The sequence below is a fragment of the Uloborus diversus genome, chromosome 2 (assembly GCF_026930045.1).
Source record: "Uloborus diversus isolate 005 chromosome 2, Udiv.v.3.1, whole genome shotgun sequence".
Classification (NCBI taxonomy): domain Eukaryota; kingdom Metazoa; phylum Arthropoda; class Arachnida; order Araneae; family Uloboridae; genus Uloborus; species Uloborus diversus.
Window position 1 is genome coordinate 23,392,731 of NC_072732.1, and position 19,507 is coordinate 23,412,237.

Below are 19,507 nucleotides of genomic sequence, written 5' to 3' on the forward strand. Positions count from 1 at the left end.
TTATACGCAGGATGCTCCTTTACAATAATTTAAAAAGCAATAAGTATGATGCTTATGCTTACAAAAGAAAAGTGCAATAAGTAAAATTGATTTTAGCATTGTTGAAATTGCACAATAAGTAATAAAAATTGCTGACATACATTTGAAAGCTGCAAGGGATTCTTCTTTATAGTGAAAAAAATGAGCTTATGAATTAAAAACATCCCAAAACAGCTTTTTTGGTATTGAGAAAAAGGCTTCTTGTAACTCCAAAGCATGTGAATACAGGTTTTGTTGCTATCGTAGCATTTTAAATGTTGTTATAATGTTTTAAACTTCTATACAGTAGAGTATCGAAAATCCGAGGTAATTGGGGCTCACTTCATCTTGGATTACTGAAAACTTGGATTACTGAAATCCTCCAAGATTAAAAATTTACACTATACAGACAACATAAGGAGGAGCACCCTTGTATAAAGAAAAGGATTGATTGTCTTCATGAAAAATGTATCACTCAAATTTCAATATAAATTTCCCATTTAATTGCATCTAAACCAGGGCCGTGTCCAAGGGGAGGGTTTTAGGGGTTAAACCCCTCCCATTGGGGGAGAATAATGATAAAAGCAATATGAAGAAAATGATATTTAACTTAGTTATAGTGTTAATGTTTATGTCAGTGCTCTTTTTTTAAGTCATTTTCTTTGATTTTTTTTCAGCAATTTACGAGTGCCCACTCTTCACCAACTGAAATTATATTTTAGAAAACCAGTTGCAAAAGAACCACTGAATAGACTGACAATACCAAACATCCAATGGGAATATTTTTTTGGTATACAGCATGTAAAAAAAAATATTTGTGCGAAATTTTTAATACCTTTTGCAATATGCAGTGTAGTTAACAGATAAAAAGGCTTGTTTCTGAAGAAGCTGTAAAACAACATTCTATCCACTAGCACAGCCGGAATTTGGGGAAATAGGGGAGGGGTCACAAACATCCCTACATGTATATAATACTATACTTGTTATGTCTTCCTAGGAATAGTAATGCGCTTTAAAATCAATGGCTCTGGCCCCTAAAGTACTCCATTGCTTGATTATAACCATAAAACAGGAATGAATTATTTGGTACAAGAGGTGTTTTCATGCCACTGCGAGAAATGATTTTTTGATCTTTGAAACCCCTCCCTTTGTGAAATCCTGGACACGGGCCTGATCTAAACGAATATTGACTTTAGTTTTTCTTGATATTCTTGCATGTTTATGCGTGCAAGGCAAGCAAAACATGCATTTTGACTTTTCCTGAACCCATTTCGACAAGTTTTGTCATGACGTCTGTATCAATGTGTGTGTGCGTGCATATTTTTGTATCTTGGATTACACAAAAGGTTAGTTGTTGGAAGGTTTAAATTTCTTATATGCAATTCATGTGGCATCAAGTCATGCACCTCTTTTCTTGATTACAATGGAATGTTCCAAAATGGGTGTTAACATGTTCTTTTGTGGAAAATCAATGTCAATTTTACGTTTCAAGTTATTATCTTCACGTCATCTCTTAATCCATACCTTGTAGTCTATGAATATTTCGTGCCACTAAAGGAGTGTTGTTGAAACCAACCTCTCAATGGATTTTTATTATTTACTGTACGTAGTTAATAATTTTTACAGTAGCAAAAGATTTCTATTTTCAGATTTTGATGAAAATCATTTTTTTTAGCTGCTAAAGAATTAACTTAAAATATAAATGAAGCACCTAGGATTAAGCAGAACCTCTAACTTTAGAGACTCGGATTTTTGAGACTACTTGTTTACTTTGTTCTGCTTCTGACAAAGTTTTAATATTATATGTTTGCAACGTTTTAATATTTGATGCAACAAAGTAGGAAATATAAAAACATTCAATGTGTAAATGAGAAGTTCATTCGCAGTGATATTGTTTGTCTATTCTTACAAAATATTAATTTTACTTATGAATAAGTAACATTTTTAAAATTTTGTTACAAATGTTTAACGAAATCATATTTTTCCTGCCCTTATTATTGTCCTGCATTTTCGTAAAATTGTAGCATGTCTTGTTTTTCGCTAGAAAAACTTTTTCTTTTCTCTACTAGCTAGCTGCCGAAAAAGCCGGAAGAAGAATTTCTTTATGGAAATGTTACTGGCTCACATTTTGGAGAACGCTATTTGTTGGAGGCATTATGAAGATCATGGGAGATGTGGTCAACCTGATTGGTCCTCTTTCTATCAGCATTATATTAGCTTATGTTGCTTCAGTGAAAGACGACTCTCTTCCTCATGGAACAGCTGAAGAGGTATTTTTTAATTATTTTTAATGCTTCTTTTTTTGAATAAAATTTGATGTTCAGTAAGTTACCACCCTATAGCCAGGGCTAAGGCAGAAATACATGAAATACATCGCCAGCTCAGTCATTTCCAGCCGAGGACTGCAGTTTCGTGCTTATTAGCACTCATCAGCCCGGCATAGGAAAGTGACTGAGCTGGAGATGGAAAACCTCTTAAGGAAGCCAAGAGTGCCAAACAAACTGGTAGCTAATACAGAATTAGCTCTGACCAGACGAGTGACCGAAGCAATGGTACGGTTCAACTCGAAGATTGAAGGCAAGGCATGGTATATTCAGTAAATTACCGGCCCATTAGTCAGGGCTAAAGCAGAAATACGTGAAATACACCGCCAGCTCAGTCATTTCCAGCAGAGGACTGCAGTTTCGTGCTTATTAGCACTCATCAGCCCGGCATAAGAAAATGACTGAGCTGGAGATGGAAAACCTCTTAAGGAAGCCAAGAGTGCCAAATGGCTGATGAGTGCTAATAAGCACAAAACTGCAGTCCTCGGCTGGAAATGACTGTGCTGGCGGTGTATTTCACGTAAAATTTGATGGTTAAAGTTGTTTTTTTTTTTATTGTCACTGTTATTGCTATTTTTTGAACTTTCAAACCAGTGATGTTCCCTTCAATTTTTATGAGGATATACACCTAGGAATCCGTCATGCACAATATGTGTATGCGATCATAAGGCGTTGATTTATTAAGTGGAAACATAAAAGAATAAGGTTACTTGTGGGAAAATGTGGTTAGCATAAAAATAATACAGTGAAACCTGTGTAAGTTGACCACTTGCAGTGCCCTACTTTAGTGGTCAACTTAAAGAGATGGTCAACTTACAAAGGTTGATTTATATGATAAAGGACTAATTCCGTACCTGAAAAAAGCAGTCAACTTGGTCAACTTACAAGGGTGGTCAACTTCACAGATTTTACTGTAATAATTTTGCTCTGGGAAAATTTAAAAATCACATGATAGAATCTGAATGAAAAATTAAAATTTTTGAAGCTTGAGGGTCTAAAAAATATTTGAAAGTATACGGCTCATATGGAGTATACCCTATGGGAACAATCCTGAATCAAACATATATATATTTATACTTATAATCAAGGGCGCCCATATGCAAAATTTTAAGGGGGGGGGGGCTCAAAAATTTTCCCTATGATTTAGCAGAATATTTTCCCATTGAAACGGATTTTGGTACAGATTAGAGATAATAAGATTTGACATTTTTAATAACTTGTCCATTAATGGCTGGAAAATAAATTTTTATAAATTTTTGCAAAGAAAAAAACACTAAAAGCAAGAAAGTTCTCATTTTCATCATTCCCCCTATATGGGCTCCCTTGCTTATATTTGTTTCAGCTTCACTATTTTTGATAAGAATTCTCAGCAAAAAGTTTGACTGTTTTTTGTTACAAAAGAAGAAATAATTTATATTCCTGATGCAGTGCAATAATACTGTAAAAGATCCAGTCATATGTAAGCAGCGCCGTGTCCAAGGGGAGGGTTTTAGGGGTTAAACCCCTCCCTTGGGGAAAAAATAAGCAAAATGAAGAAAATGTATATTTGACTTAAATTTAATGAGAAAGTTTGCATTCAGCGTTATTATTTTATTTTAATTTTCTCTCTGAAGTTTTTTGCGATTTACAACTGCTAAAGCCTTACAAACTGATGTAATATTTCGGAAAAAGTATGGCGGACGAACCGCTGAATGATCTACCAATGCAAAGAAAGAATATTGCTTATTGTAAGGAGCTTATGGTGAATTTGGCATATGTTACATCTATGAAGATGCGTTAGTGATTGTGCTTATTTGCATTTGCAAAGAGCTCTTTCTTGTTTAGTTTATTAAGCATTATTTCAGAACATAACAACCTGATATACATTCTACATTATAAAAGAATTTGTGAAGAGTTTTTAATACTCATTGCAATATACTACATAGTAAACAGATTTAATTAAAAAGAAGCAAGCAAAGTTTGATTAAAGCGAATCTGTGAAACGAAGGAATACTTTGGTAACTTGTACAGCTAGAGGTATCTTTCAAGAATACAGCAGTCCTTACATGTGAATAAACGCCATACTGGGATCGGCAATTTGTCGTAAAACTAAAAGCTGTAAAGGGGTTGAATTCTCCCCCCCCCTACTGGTAAGATTAAAACCCCTCCCTTTATGAAAATCTGGACACGGGCCTGTATGTAAGGCATCTTTAGAAGCAAAGGTGTCTTAAGTGACAAAAAGGAAAACTTGGAGATAACTGAAGCAAATGATACAAGATACACTAATATGTTTTGTGGCAAACAGATGTTAGTGATAGTTGCTGCTATCCAGCATCATATAGAAACCTTTTTTGTGAAAACCTACCTATGTTTTGACTTTGCACTTATTTTATTCAAAACTTTTTTGTTGTCACTTTCATTCCTTTGCTTTGATCTGTGTCCAGAGCCTGAGAAAATTTTTCTGGGAGGGGTTTTCAAAATCGAAAATTGTTGCTTTCTTTTCCATTCATTTACAATGTGTAATTATTCAATACTAGCCGCCTGCGGCGACCAGCTGGTCCGCCTTTTTACGCCATTCGCCTTTTTGTGCCAGGGTTACCGCCTTCGGCGGCTGCTTAGACAATTTAGCAACGGTATTAATCAATGTTTTTCTTTATGTATTAATGTTATCATCCGCCTTTTTACGCCAATGTTGCCGCCTTCGGCGGCTGCTTAAAAAAATTTCGTGGCGGTATCAATCAAACTATATCTATCTATATCATTAGTAGTTTGAATAAAATATTTTCTAAACCTATCTCCAGTTCCATCGTTTGGAATACTTTTTAAAGGAGGGGAGAGGGACACAAACGGCGTACTCTTCATGCAAATTTTGTCGAAAAATAACAAAAAGCACTCCCACTTTTATGTGAAAGTATTGTTTTTTCAAAGTCATGGTGTGTGTGGGGGAGGGGGCATTGACACCCCTTGAAGTTCCTTAAAAGACGGGTATGTCTTTTTGTTGCAGTCCATCTACTATATCGACCTCTATATTTGTCTATCTATCTATCTATACGATCGATGCATATCTACCTCTGCCACTAATTAACAATCTTTTTTCGGAAAAAATTTTTTTTTGTCCACTCAATCTCTATCTCTGTATCTAACACACCTAACCACCAATCCGTAGCAGAAACACAGATCATGCAAAAAATCGCGGGCTTTATTTATTTCATCAAAATAGTCCGCAAAAAAAAAGGCTCTATGTTCCCCGTAGTGCGCAAAAAGTAACGCTTGCAAAAATATAAAAAACTGAAAAAAAAAAGTGAAGAGAAGGTAAACGATTTCAGTTGGATCACGTGACGAGGTAAGCTCGGAACTCAGCCGGCAAGCGAACAGCATTAAAAAGCGTTGCGTTCTGCATTAAAAAAATTGTTAAAAAAAACTATTGCGTATTTTTAAAAACTTTTTTCTTCTGAAGAGGGCAGAGTGTTTTTACTATTACCAACTAAAATTTTAGAATTGAGGGTTCAATACTTTTCGCAGGATAGGTTTCGAAAAAAACTAAACCCAGAAAAAAATGCAAATTAAAGGTTTTTTCAAAAATCTATAAAAAATACAAAAATTGCTCTATCTTCAAAATTTTTTTATTCATCATATTTAAATTTAAATTTCCGACACTATAGTACAAAAAATATTTGTCTGACGCGATTGGTTCGGGGTCTGTGAGGTTAAAAGTACTAAAAAGTGCTAAAAATCACATAAAACATTAAATAACTTTTTTCTAATTAAAATATCAAAAATCGAAGCCCGAGGTGCACAACTTCAGCAAAAACTACACCTGTATACCAAATTTCATCTTTCTAGTCCTTACCGTTTTCCCAGGATGCGCGCCACACACACACAAACATCTTATTTTATTATATGTATAGATCAGAAAATTTCTATAGATTAATAATTATTCCTTCAATGTTCTTGCTTAAAAACAATTAATAATTCGTATTGATATCACTATGAAACGAAGAAAGTGGGAAAAAGCACAGAATATTTATCATTAGTTTTACTTTAATCTTATATTCATTGTTTGTGTTTTTTCGCGAGATTTTTTAAAAGCTCCTCCTCAAATACATTCATGTCTTTATGAATGTCAAATGCTAGCTAATAACGGTTTTGATCTTTCGATGAGAATTGGTAAAGAGCTTCAGTATATCTGGTGCGGTAGGCTGAAGGCTTCCTCTTCTAGATGCCCCTAAAAAGGATTTGTGCAGTGATGGAAGTGCTAAGGGACCATGATACTCTGTAGAGCTTTATTGACATCATTTTAGCTATCTTATACCAGTAGAGATGTGGGGTGCTCATCATGAAATGTAACTTTAAAATTTAAGAATTGAAAAGTAATTTCTGACTGCTTCCCGATCATTAAAAGTAGTAAGATATTTTAATGAAACCTATTCCGCTTGGAAAGCCACAAATACTCTGCTTTTTTCCCTTGGTTTTAACAGAGGAAATGAATGTGCTTGTGTTCTGGGAGGGGTTTTAACCCCAAAACCCCTCCTGTAGCTGTGCCACTAGCTAGCAGGGCCTGATTATTGAATAGGCCAACTAGGCTGTGGCCTAGGGCCCCCCGATATTTAGGGGCCCCCAAATGGCTGAAACTACTTTAGGCTACAGCTAAAATTGTTTTATCTGATGGCTAAAAAGATAGTTTTTGAAAACAGAGGGCCCCAAAAATATTTGGCCTAGGGCCCCTCGGTATCTTAATCAGACCCTGCTGGCTAGTTGTCGATTTGTAGTTGATTCATTTTTGTGTATGTCCTCCTATCTGCTCTTTAAAACAAGGATTTAAAAAAAAAAAATACTCCAAGTTTCATGCTTTTGTAGTTGATGTGCATTCACTTCAGGTGCCAAACAAAATCATAAAGCAGTTAGTTTTAATTTGAAGAAATTATTGATTGAGTACATTTCCTCTCAAAATAACATTTTTTTCCATTATGAGTTAGGTAAACTTCAATATTCAGTAAAGTGGGAAATGTTTTCTTTGGTGTCTTATTATGAAACTCCATGAGTTATTGTATAGCATGTTCATTTTTGTTGGATATCTTGTGTAACTCTTCGTAAAGAATTTTTTATTGACCTTGCTTAGGTTCTCCCCCTTGTCTCTATGTCTGTGTTTTTCATTATTATGGTCCCAAATAAAAATTACTGTTTTGTTAAAAAAAGTTTTTTTCTTCTTTTTGCAAAAAGTTTTTGTTTGCCTTTGAAACTTAAAAATCTTGTTTCTTCCCATAGTAACAAGTACCATTTGTATTGGTAATTTGTTTCTATTGTATTCAAAATATATTCCTTTGTTCTTACTAGTATAGATATGATTGTACAGTCGACGCTCGATATAACGACCATCTCCGTCCCAGAGAAAAAGGTCTTTATAACGAGTGGTCGTTATAAGAGGTATAAATTTAAAAAATGTACACCGTCATCATGCATGCCCAAGTAAATGCCCAAATGTTTTTTATCATAGGAATTTTTAGAAAAGTAGTGTGCAAAATATTATGACAGAATATTAAACAAGTTTTAAAGTAGAAAATATAGGGAGGAAAATGTTACACACTTTCAGATCCGCTACTACTACTACTACTACCACAACAATTTCTGAAGATAAAACCAGAAACAGAGGTCTGCCTTTTTAGCAGACGTGATTTTTACAAAACATTATTTTCTGTTTTTGATATAGGTGATAAATTGTGTTTCTTTTGCTTTCCAAAGAAACATTTAAAAGTCCCTCGAGAACCCCAAATCTTTAAAAATACAGTGAAACCCCTCCTAACGGACACCCCTCAAAGGCGGACACCCCTCTTATGCGGACAATTTTTAATTCCCCAGTTCCAATGCAAGTAACATTATTAAACCCCTGTTCTGCGGACACCTCTCTACTGCGGACAAAAAAAATTGTCCCGATAGTGTCCGTATTAGAGGGATTTTACTGTACTAGATTCAAACACCAAACTACCAATACATCTGTCAACTCCCTTTTCTTAAGAATCTGGAATTTTCTCGATTTTTCCTCCAATTATTTTTTCTGTGCTAGCTGTGGTGAACCCCAAACCACTTAAAGTTGGATTTGACATTGGAAACTGCAGGCAGATGTCCGTAAACAATAATCAATGTCATTTTAAGCTACAAATTTGTTTTATTAAAAAGAACACAAGAAATAGTGTCCGCTGATTCGGTCGCTGTATTGGATTAGTCGATACAGAACGGTCGTTATAACAAAAGCAAATTAACATAGAGTTTATAGGAACAAAGTTGGGACTTCTACCGCTGATCGTTATAATGAGACGGTCTTTATAATGTGTGGTCGTTATATTGAGCGTCGACTGTAATACAAAAAGGAAAGAAAAACCTGTTTTGAAGTATAATTTTGGAACGTCTCTGCTTTTTTTAATACTCAAATGTGTTTTTCTTTTAGCCGTTTTTTCCTACTTCGTGGGAGTTTTTACAAAATGGTTTTGTCATGTGTGTTGTTGTTCTTGTGTCTACCTTCCTGCAAAGTACTTTTTCAAACAATTTCAACCATTTAGCCATAGCAGAAGGTACACATCTTAGAACAGCTCTGCAAGTAAGTTAATTCAGTTTTTTTTATAGATTTATAACTGCCTGAATATTTTGCGTTTAAAAGTGTTATGAATAGACCATGAAGTCTTACATAAAATGATATTTCTTTTTAAAACTTGTGTTTGTTACTTACTTCATAAATTATCACAAAATGCTCATGCTCGTGCCAGGCCCAATCAAACTTTAATTTGATAAGAGCTCCTGTATTTTATAAAAATTTTGTATTATTAGACGGATTCAGATCATGTGTAAAAATAGTTGATGTCTCAAAATAATCTGAAGTTTATAAAAACTCTGGCACTTTTTTTTGTTCGAAAATAAGCTGTAGAAATCAATATGCCATGTAAACTAGGGAAAGTACTTTGGTTTTTAAGTTGTCCTCAAGTAGCTCTGTAGGTCAGTCACTTTCATCGCCACAGTGAATCTTTGATCTAGCTGGGATTGAACCAGGGACCCTTTGATCACATGGCCAGTGCCTTATTGAACAGGCCACCATACCCTATATCACACACCAGGATTCCCCATACCTACCATTATTTGTGGTTTGACTGATTGAATGGGCCCTGAAGACAACTCTGTTTTTTTTAAATTTTTTATCCAGACCAAAAGCCGAGCAATCCTTGGTCCAGCACCCCCAAAGGTATATTCAGTAAGTTAACGCCCTATAGCCAGGGCTAAGGCAGAAATACATGAAATACACCGCCAGCTTAGTAAACGCCAGCTCAGTATTTCGGTGTATTTCATGTATTTTTGCCTTAGCCCTGGCTATAGGGCGGTAACTTACTGAATATACCTGCCTTTGCCTTCAAAATTCGAGTTGAACCGAACCATTGTTTCGGTCACTCGTCTGGTCTGCGCTAATTCTACATTAGCTACCAGTTTGTTTGGCACTCTTGGCTTCCTAAAGAGGTTTTCCACCTCCAGCCCAGTCACTCCTATGCCGGGCTGATGAGTGCTAATAAGCACGAAACTGCAGTCCTCGGCTGGAATTGACTGAGCTGGCGGTGTATTTCATGTACCCCCAAAGGTATTGATTCACTTGGAAGACTTTGTGATCATGACATTTGTACCCCAGTCACCATTGGCAAATACAGAGGATCTTTGATCTGACTGATATCAAACCAAGGACCCTCTAGTCATGAGTCCAACACCTTATCAGGCCACCATGGCCCCTAACAAGCCCTATAATAAAGCAAAATCTGCTGAAACTTAAGCAGCAACTACAAGAACCAAACAGTTACCAATAGATCTCCAAGGAATGTTTTCTAATAGCACTTTGAGAAATATCCTACTTTCTACACATTTGAGGATAGTTAGGATTGAAAGAAGTATAACCAGATTGAGTGGAGCCATGGTTGCATTCATGCTATCCATAATAATGTTTAATCATCATTTAGTAACATTCATCATTCTAGCTTCTGTTCTTGTCTTGTCCTTGCAATGTTGCATGTTGCTCTCTAATGATTTATTTATATTTTTTTTTTGTTTGAAAATTTGTAAATAAATTTTTTGTAGGAGCAAATATTTTTGTGTAATCATGTATTTAGACACATTAGTATCTGAAACTTCTCAGCCAATTCCCTATGTAGACTTTTATTAACTCTGTTTAAGTACATAGAAATATATACAGTAACTTACCTTTATAATGCCGACCTATGTAACACAATTCTCTATAAACCGCACAACTTTTCAGAAATAAACAATAGGTTTCGAAGTTTAAAAAATCCATCTGTTTTGCTTTGCAAACATAAAAATTGTTGGGGAAATTCAATTTTGAGATAGTTTTTCATCTTTCCATCTTAATTCACATCTTTTAAATGAAAATTAGTATTCACAGTAAGCAGAAAATACCAGATGGTTCTTGAAGATGCTGCTGTTATGCAAACCATGAAGCTAGCAGAAGTGCAGGATATTTCACTTTCTTTAAATTGTGAAATATATTTATTTGTGAATGACTAATTGTAATATTAGTGCTTTAATACTCATTGCAGATAAAACTCACTCTGAAGTGCTATTTTATAGATCTATTCTGAATATCAGTTTCAAAATTTGAAATCATCTATATAATGCAAAAGCCCTGGTCCCAAGGTGTGCGTTATAACGGTCTTCTACTGTATATAGGTTTTAAAAGTTGAATGTATAGCATTATTTTGTTAGAATTTAAGAAAGGATTTTTTGAAAACTAATAAGCATTTACTTTAAATTTTAATTTCATGTTCATTCTAAAATATATGTCTCTTTATGAAATTTATTTAAATTAACCTTTCAAGCTTTGATTGCATTTTTAGGTTCTTGTATATAAGAAGTCATTGAAAATGAATTCAGCTTCCGGTCTGGATACGGGGGCTTTGGTCAATCACATGGCTGTTGATGCATTCAACATGATGATGCTGTTTTCAATGGGGCACTATATCTGGGCTGTTCCACTTAAGGTGAAATAATTCATTTCAGCTTGTACCTTTATTTTACTTTGTGCATGAACTCATCTCTACATAGTATAAAATGAAGTGTTCAAAAAGCGTCTGTGTGTTTGAACTCGCAAAACTCGAGAACTACCCGGTCGATTTCGCTGAAATTTTCACAATTTGTTCCTTAAAGTCCTGAGAAGGTTTGCCGACCAGTTCGAAAAAATTCGATGAATAGTTCTTTTTTTATTCCAAGTTAGGCCCAATTTTCACATAAATTCCCGAATATGGGAGTGAAAAATTACTCGCAATTAGTAATATTATATATCGTTTTAAAGGGAAGAATTTTCGGCGTTCTACGCAATTTGTTCCAACGCTCTAACTTAATTGCGGCGGGAGTTATTTACGTTTTTAGCTCGAATTTGTTTAGGCTTAGCTGAAATTTAGGCACTACTTTCTGCATTAAATTTATCAATAAAAAGTGAAGGAATTGTCCTACAGTTTTCTTTTTGACACCATTGAAAAGAGCTACCTTTTTTACTCCAGATCTAACTCGACCTATGGTCGGAAGTTTAACCCTCCATCTCCATTAGAAAAAAAGTTACAACCGAATTAAATAAAGTTCAAAAATCTGTTCTCTATTCAAGTTTTTAACCATTTTATTTTGCGTTTCCACGGTAATGCTTTTTGAATCCTATGTTTATTTCCACTTTCTCATTTTCAATTCTTAAACTTATTTTATTTTGTGTTTCCATGGTTACGCCTTTTAAATCCATCTTTCTCATTTTATTTTAATTTCTTAAAAGTATTTTAGTATCTGTCAACATTGTTCGGCAAGAAAAGGTTGCATGATGGTTTATTTTCTTTCATTTAATCCTGGTTATTGAAGATACTTCACTTGAACGCAATGGTTGTTTTCAATTGAGACCGGGCAAAGCCGGTCAACACAGCTAGTGTTTTGATAAACGCATGCATTGATAATGTTTTGGTTGGAGGGTTGTTTAGAGATTAATAAAAATGCTAAATCATGAAAAGAACCTTAAAATTTTCCAAATAAAAGTAAGAATTGCAGTCATGTTTCAAGTAGAAGTTATTTGACTGCTTCTTGTCTCCTCAATAAAAATGAGCTAATCAGGGGACGAAGGACTTGTAATATATATAGCACATTTTCCACGAAAAATATAGGACAGATATAGGACATATTTTATGAATGATTTTGATGTGAAAAAATAAACAATACATAGTTTATTTTTCTAATTATTTTTGCATCAATTATTATCAATGATTTCAATGAATCATACTGCATGCAGTTTAAAAACCCAAATAAAAATGATAGAATGAGTTTCCTGTTCCCCTGAAAGAATAATGTAATAAGAACTACTAGTGTACTTATATACAAAAAATATTTTAAAACAAATTTAAACAATTTGAAATCTATTTACATTTAATACAACTATTTACAATCATTGATTATTTATATTTTGGAAAAGCTTTTACCTAACATTTTTCTGCATTTCATCTTTTGCCAAGTACATCAAATCCCCATTCCTCAAAAAATTTTAAATTAATCTCTCTCTCTCTCTTTTTTTTTGCATAATTACCTACATTTAAATATTTTAAATAGATCTTTTTCTTTTGTATTAATTATAGCTAAATCTTCATCACATTTTGTTGTTAGTGAAGATTTATTGACAAAGTGCTTTATCAAAAGTTAAGAGAGCTTGTCATAAAATATGGATAACTGAAGCTTTCTCTTAAAACATTTTTTAAATTTTGTCAAAAATACTCTACACTTACAACAAAATTAAAACAGACAGGCACCGGCAGACATTTCAAAATATATATATATATATATATATATATATATATATATATATATATATATATATATACACTCTTATATGTATCTTGTTTTTAAACAATCTTTAATCATCTTTTGTCAACTTGTGAGATAAAGTGAAAATCAAGTAACCTAAAGACTTTTCAATAGTCATTTTCTATAAATCTTTATAACAAACTATGGGAATATAGGAATTATAGTACAATTGGCAAAAATATAGGAAATACAGGACACTTTTGATCCTTTTTTTTGAAAATATAGGAAATATAAAATATATAGGACTACTTCTACCCTAGGCTAATGGATAAAAAACAAATTAACTTGGGTTTTCAAATTTTAACCCTCATGCTCATTTGGATAGTTAAAATATGAAGATTTTTTTTCACACTAACTACTATCGAATTGAATTATAAAATTAATCATATAAAGTACCTACTAGCAAAGGTGTGTAAATGCCTAAAGTAAAAATTTGGAGATAACTAGTACAAATAGTAAGGCCAACTCCTATTTATTTCGGAATAAGATATGTGATAGTAGTTGCCCTTGTAGATGCTGCTATACAGCATGATTTAGATATTTCTTAAAAATTAATACCTACCTACAGTTTAACATTAGATCATGTTAGACTCAAAACTTTCAAAATTCCACATACAGCTAAATTTCTATGAGCAACCACGTCTTTTTAGCGACCACTTCCACTAACAATCAATTTACTAAGGCGCAGATTTTCACCCTATCTACTCAATGTTGAAAATCCACTAGGAGAGACCATCAAAACCTCTCATAGCTACCAGACAATTGCAAAATTCAGCACCAGCAAACGAAGGAATTTTCAGTTAGAGAAAATGAAGAGTTAAATGAAAGAAAATCAGTAGAACATTTAATTACTGCTCCATGATTTGTACCAGGTCCCTGTCTTTTCTTGCTTATGAAAGTGATAAGGGGGTAAAATCTATTCTCTAGGATCTTCAAGGGGGTTAAAAATGGAGGTGTAAATAGGTCACAAAAAAGAGGGCGTAGTTTTTCGCATTTTCGGAAAGCTAAGATGGCACATGTGATCTCAAAGCAGCTAGTTAGGCGTGCATCCACTGTTGTGGAAAGTTGATAAAGGCAGTAGTTTTCCAAAAAGTTGTTTCTCAGAAATTGGTTGGTTGCTTAGGAATGGAAGGGGGGGGGGATTCCTTGGTCCTTTGAGTGGTTAGAATCTATTTTTAGCTAATTTGAACAATTAAGAAATAATATCATAATGGCACTCAGATTGCACTAATGATTAGTGCAATAATTTATTTTTGTGGCTAAAAGCTAAGCTAGAAACAAATATTGTTTAGAAAAACTAAGAATCTGATGCTGGCAAATCTCTTCTCATACATTACAGGGAATTAGTTTCTAAATGGAAAATAATGTAAAAGGTATATTTTGTATTAAAAATTAAAGAATAAAAATCTTAGTTTCTTAATTTAAATATATTCTTATAATTATGTTCTTAATTAAAACTGTAAGCAGATTATAGTTGAGTTCTAATAGTGCTATTTTTATTTCTTGCATATTTGGAAACGACCTCCAAGAACTACCAACCTCCATTAAGGACCACTTTTTTCTGCAATGGACAGTGGTCAATCCATAAGAGTTTCACTGTACATCCTTCTGCTTTTCACTTGCTTATATACGAGGCAGTGAAAAGCAAAGAGGTGTAAGTGCCGAAATTAAAAATTCGGAGATAATCAGTACAAACTGGTACGAGAACCTCTCCTCTGTTTTTGGGCAAGAGGTACTACTAGTAGCCCTGGTAGGTTCTGTCCTACAGCACGATTTGGAAAGATTTTTTAATGCAAGCCTACCTGGGGTCTGAACTTTAGACGAGCTATACTTGAAACTTTAAAAAGTCCCCTTACATCCCTTTGCCTCTCACTGCCTTTTCTGATGTTGTGTTTCGCTATTGGCATCATCTTTATCTTTACTAATAATAAAGCTGAAAGTCTCTCTGTCCGGAGGATGTCTGTAGGATGTCTGTGATGCGCATAGCGCCTAAACCGTTCGGCCGATTTTCATGAAATCTGGCACAATGTTAGTATGCAGCATGAGGGTGTGCACCTCGAAGCGATTTTTCGAAAATTCGATGTGGTTTTTTTTCTATTCCAATTTTAAGGAAAAAATATCATAAGATGGACGAGTAAATTACGAAATTATCATAACATGGAACCGTAACATGGGCACAAGCCAATTGGCGAGATATAAAATTATCATAACGTGGAACCGTAAGATGGGTACAAGCCAACTGGCGAGAAAATTCACCATACATTATTTGTAAATATACAGGTGAACCAAAAGACCTTTTGATTTTTCTCTTACGGGCAAAGCCGTGCGGGTATTACTAGTATCTAATAAAGTGAAACTCCTAGATTAATGATTATGAATTTTAACTCATTTTATAGCTATTTTCAATATCATTTTTATTTTTTAATGCTGTATACTTATTGCAACATAAATTTATTTCATATTACAAGATGCTAACTTCCCAAAATCTTAAGGGGTATTATTAGCATAGTTAAAGGAATCAAATTCAAGTTAAAAAGCATCTTCTGTAACAACATTATGCATACACAGATATGATAATGGTGTAATTACAATGACCAAAACTTTCAAGTTTTAATTTCTTTCTACTTCTTAACACAAGTTCAATGTACTGAAAGTTGTATTTTTCAACATTGAAATTTAGAATTTCTCTCATCATCATAAACTTCATTTCTCTTCTGTTTATAATATTAATTAGTAAAAACTTCAATTGGTTGAAAAAATATTAATTAAAAATCTTGTATTTTAGGTCACATTGCTTCTCATTTTACTATATGCTCAGCTGGGGTACAGTGCTTTGATTGGCTCAGCAACTGTGATTTTTCTTGTTCCTATTCAGTATTACATTTGCAGACTTTTATCTCGTATACAAGGAAAAGCTCTGGTAATTTAATTTTAGAATGTTTTGTTATTGTTTATTTGTTTACTCAATGCATATGTAAATTATAATTTTTTTTGCTAATTGTTTTATTATGTGCTTAATGAGTTATTTATTCTGAATGAATTGAATAATTCAAATTATTGAAAAATTAAAAAAGCCCCTAAAAAGTTCATGAATGAAAAGAATTTTGATTATGATTGTTGTGAATCATAAAAATATTATTGACTTAAATAATATCCAACGTTAAGAAAAATGGTAATTTATATTCTAACTAAAGTATAAGAATAAATTATAGTTCAATATCATTGAATACAATATTTTGTACTAAATTTAAGTTCAAATGTCATAATACTTAGGTTTCATAATCCATATTATCTTCATCCAGAGTATTTTTTATGTAACATTTGTTTCAGTCATGCCTAAAATTTCAAGCTATCCTAAGGAACTACAATTGTGTGCATTAATATTAATTTTTTGTATTCATTCTAAAAATTCAAAGAAGAGCATTTTTGGAATGTATGTGTGTATACAGGGTTCGTACGGGTCATGTAAATCCTGGAAAGTCATGGAAAAAAAAATAAGCAAATTTCAGACCTGGAAAAGTCATGGAAAATTGAAATTTTTAGTCTAAGTCATGGAAATTTATTTTCAGTCATGGAAAATTTTCTGGGAAAAAGTAACAGTAGCTAAAAAGAGTATTAGAAATCTTGAGTGATTTAGTATTGCGCTATGAAAGCTATTTAAACTGGAAAATTGAACGATCTCAAAAAACATTGCATCCAAGTTCGTTTCCATCACTCCTAAATCTTTATTTTAAAATTTATCAGACGTTATCTCAATTTGTTGAAGGTTTTGGACAACCTTTAGTCAGGCGATAGAATACAGAAATAGGGGAATTCTAATGCTCAAAAACAGTAGTGCCCAATATACGGCCCGCAAAACTAATCCATGCGACCCACTGGTACGTTCAGTGTCATTATTCAAACATGTTCTGTAATTTCTGAACCTATTAATTTATATGCATTTGAAAATGTACAAATAAGTAAACAAGTACATTTAAATCAAAAGATTTATTTATTATGAAATGGTTTTATTTATATTTTTTTAAAATAAATATCTGGTTCAGAAACATGAATTTACTAAAGAATGTGGCTTTATTTTCAAGAAACAAAAAATTGTGAAGTTGACACTAAAAGGCAACTTTTGAAGCAAATTTATTGAAACTTAGTAATGATTTATTCAACCTTTTCCCCAATCATTATCATTCTGCCGATTTATAAAAAAATAGTCGAAATTTAAGCATCATTCACTGTAGTTTTACTTAACTTAAACTTATATGATGATAACAGGTAAGAATTCTTCAGTTTTTTTAGGTGTACACTTCAATCAAGTAGTGGCATTCACATAGAAGTTTTGCTAATGCTCATTTCCAAAAAAGAAAAAAAAAATTAGCAAGTTTGATATTAAATAGTACTATTCTCTTCATGTAACAAGATCATGAAAATTTTCATGAAGTCATGAAAAAGTCCTGGAAAAGTCATGGAATTTTTTCATCCAAATAGAGTATGAACCCTGTGTATAGTACATATTTTCAGCCAAATTGTATGTGCGTTTTTCATTAAGAGCTTCTATTGCAGATAGAACTAGTTTTGCATGCAAACTTTAAATTCGCTGTGAAAAAATGTCAAAATATAATTATTTTTGCTTAACACATCATCGCCTCAGAGCAACAGTAAGATATCTAATCCCAGAAATAACACTAAGATGTCTTACTGTTGCTCCGAGGCGACGACATGCGACTGATTATGATCAGTTGAATTTTAATCAAATTTAATTTTAACATTTACTGTCATCGCCATTGTAGTATGCTTCGACAATGTCTTGATATTGGTCTTATCTTTAACACTTTGTGGTTCATTTCTTTACTCTTTATTACTAATAATAAAGCTGAAAGTCTCTCTGTCCGGAGGATGTCTGTGACACGCATAGCGCCTAAACCGTTCGGCCGATTTCCATGAAATTTGGCACAAAGTTAGTATGTAGCATGGGGGTGTGCACCTCGAAGCGATTTTTCGAAAATTCGGTGTGATTCTTTTTCTATTCCAATTTTAAGAAAAAAAACATCATAAGATGGACGAGTAAATTACGAAATTATCATAATGTGGAACCGTAACATAGGCACAAGCCAATTGGCGAGATACGAAATTGTCATAACGTGGAACCGTAAGATGGGTACAAGCCAACTGGCGAGAAAATTGACCATACATTATTTGTAAATATACAGGCGAACCAAAAGACCTTTTGATTTTTCTATTACGGGCAAAGCCGTACGGGAACCACTAGTAAAAAATAAAATAAAAAATACTTTTTCCCTCCTGGTAAATCCAAAGAGGTTATAAAATGTAACTGAAGAGTATTATAAAGCATATAGGTTCTTTAAGAGCATGTTTGAGACGTCATTTTAAGTTTGCAAGAATAATATAGCATTTTAAATACCTGTCAGATACTGCCCAGCATAGACTGCAAAGGGTTAATACTGCCACTATGGCAACCAGAATGTTATCCTGGGTTATATAGGTTCTTATGTACAGGCGTATTAACATACTAGTATTAGCAACATGGCTCAAAACCTAAGGTTCAGGGAGGAGGTTTAATTCGTCTTGCTACCCTTATTACAACTGTAATTTGAGCCGCTCAGAAGCCAATGCAGTCAAGTCCAAAACACAAAAATTGAGAAAATCAATGTTTTTTGATACATTAGTTTTTAAAATTCTTGGTTTATTAATTTAATTAGAAAAGTGTATAAAATCTTTTTTCGAGGTGTAAACTCTGCAAAAAAAACAAGATATGTACAGGATGTGTAAATAAAAACGTAAGTATTTATTGAAATAATGATAGCATCTTAAAAATTTTAGGACTTATACCTTTTGGCAGCTGATAAAGATAAGAAATTTATGTAAAAATAAATACATTTATTGTCATAAGATTTATGTTTATTCATCATAACAAACACCATCTTCTTCCGAGTTTTTTTTAAGTGTAAATCTTGATCTCCATGTGTTGTCCTTAATGTCCTGTAAAAATCGTGTTTAATTGGAGGTATATACTTTAATAAACATATGATGTCTTTTTTTTATTTCTCTTGAAATTATTCTGCCATTAGGATATAATATAGGTTGAGTTATATTTTTTAAATTTACTGGCCTACCTATTTTTTTTTTTAAAATTTTTTTTAATATCAATTCCATGAAAGCTATCATCCTCGTCAAAATTATGTTTGAACTTAATGCTGCTTGGGTTTGACCTTTTTAATTTTATCCATCTCATATTAAGCCAATTGACTGTTAGTCAACTTGTTGATTTTTTTCTGTTGGAAACAGCTTCTTTCTATGGTTTTGTG

At 33.1% G+C, this 19,507-nt stretch overlaps 1 protein-coding gene across 1 annotated transcript in view; it reads left to right on the plus strand.

The window, feature by feature from the left end:
• Positions 1-1,039: 1,039 nt before the first annotated feature.
• The window catches only part of LOC129235115 (ATP-binding cassette sub-family C member 8-like), a gene marked incomplete at its 3' end in the record, with an annotated part of 81,233 nt that continues 62,765 nt past the window's right edge, over positions 1,040-19,507 (plus strand). Inside the window, 5 exon segments of the mRNA XM_054868804.1 lie at positions 1,040-1,057; positions 2,088-2,288; positions 8,764-8,913; positions 11,198-11,341; positions 15,976-16,110. Of these exon segments, the coding sequence (XP_054724779.1) occupies positions 1,040-1,057; positions 2,088-2,288; positions 8,764-8,913; positions 11,198-11,341; positions 15,976-16,110 (648 nt within the window).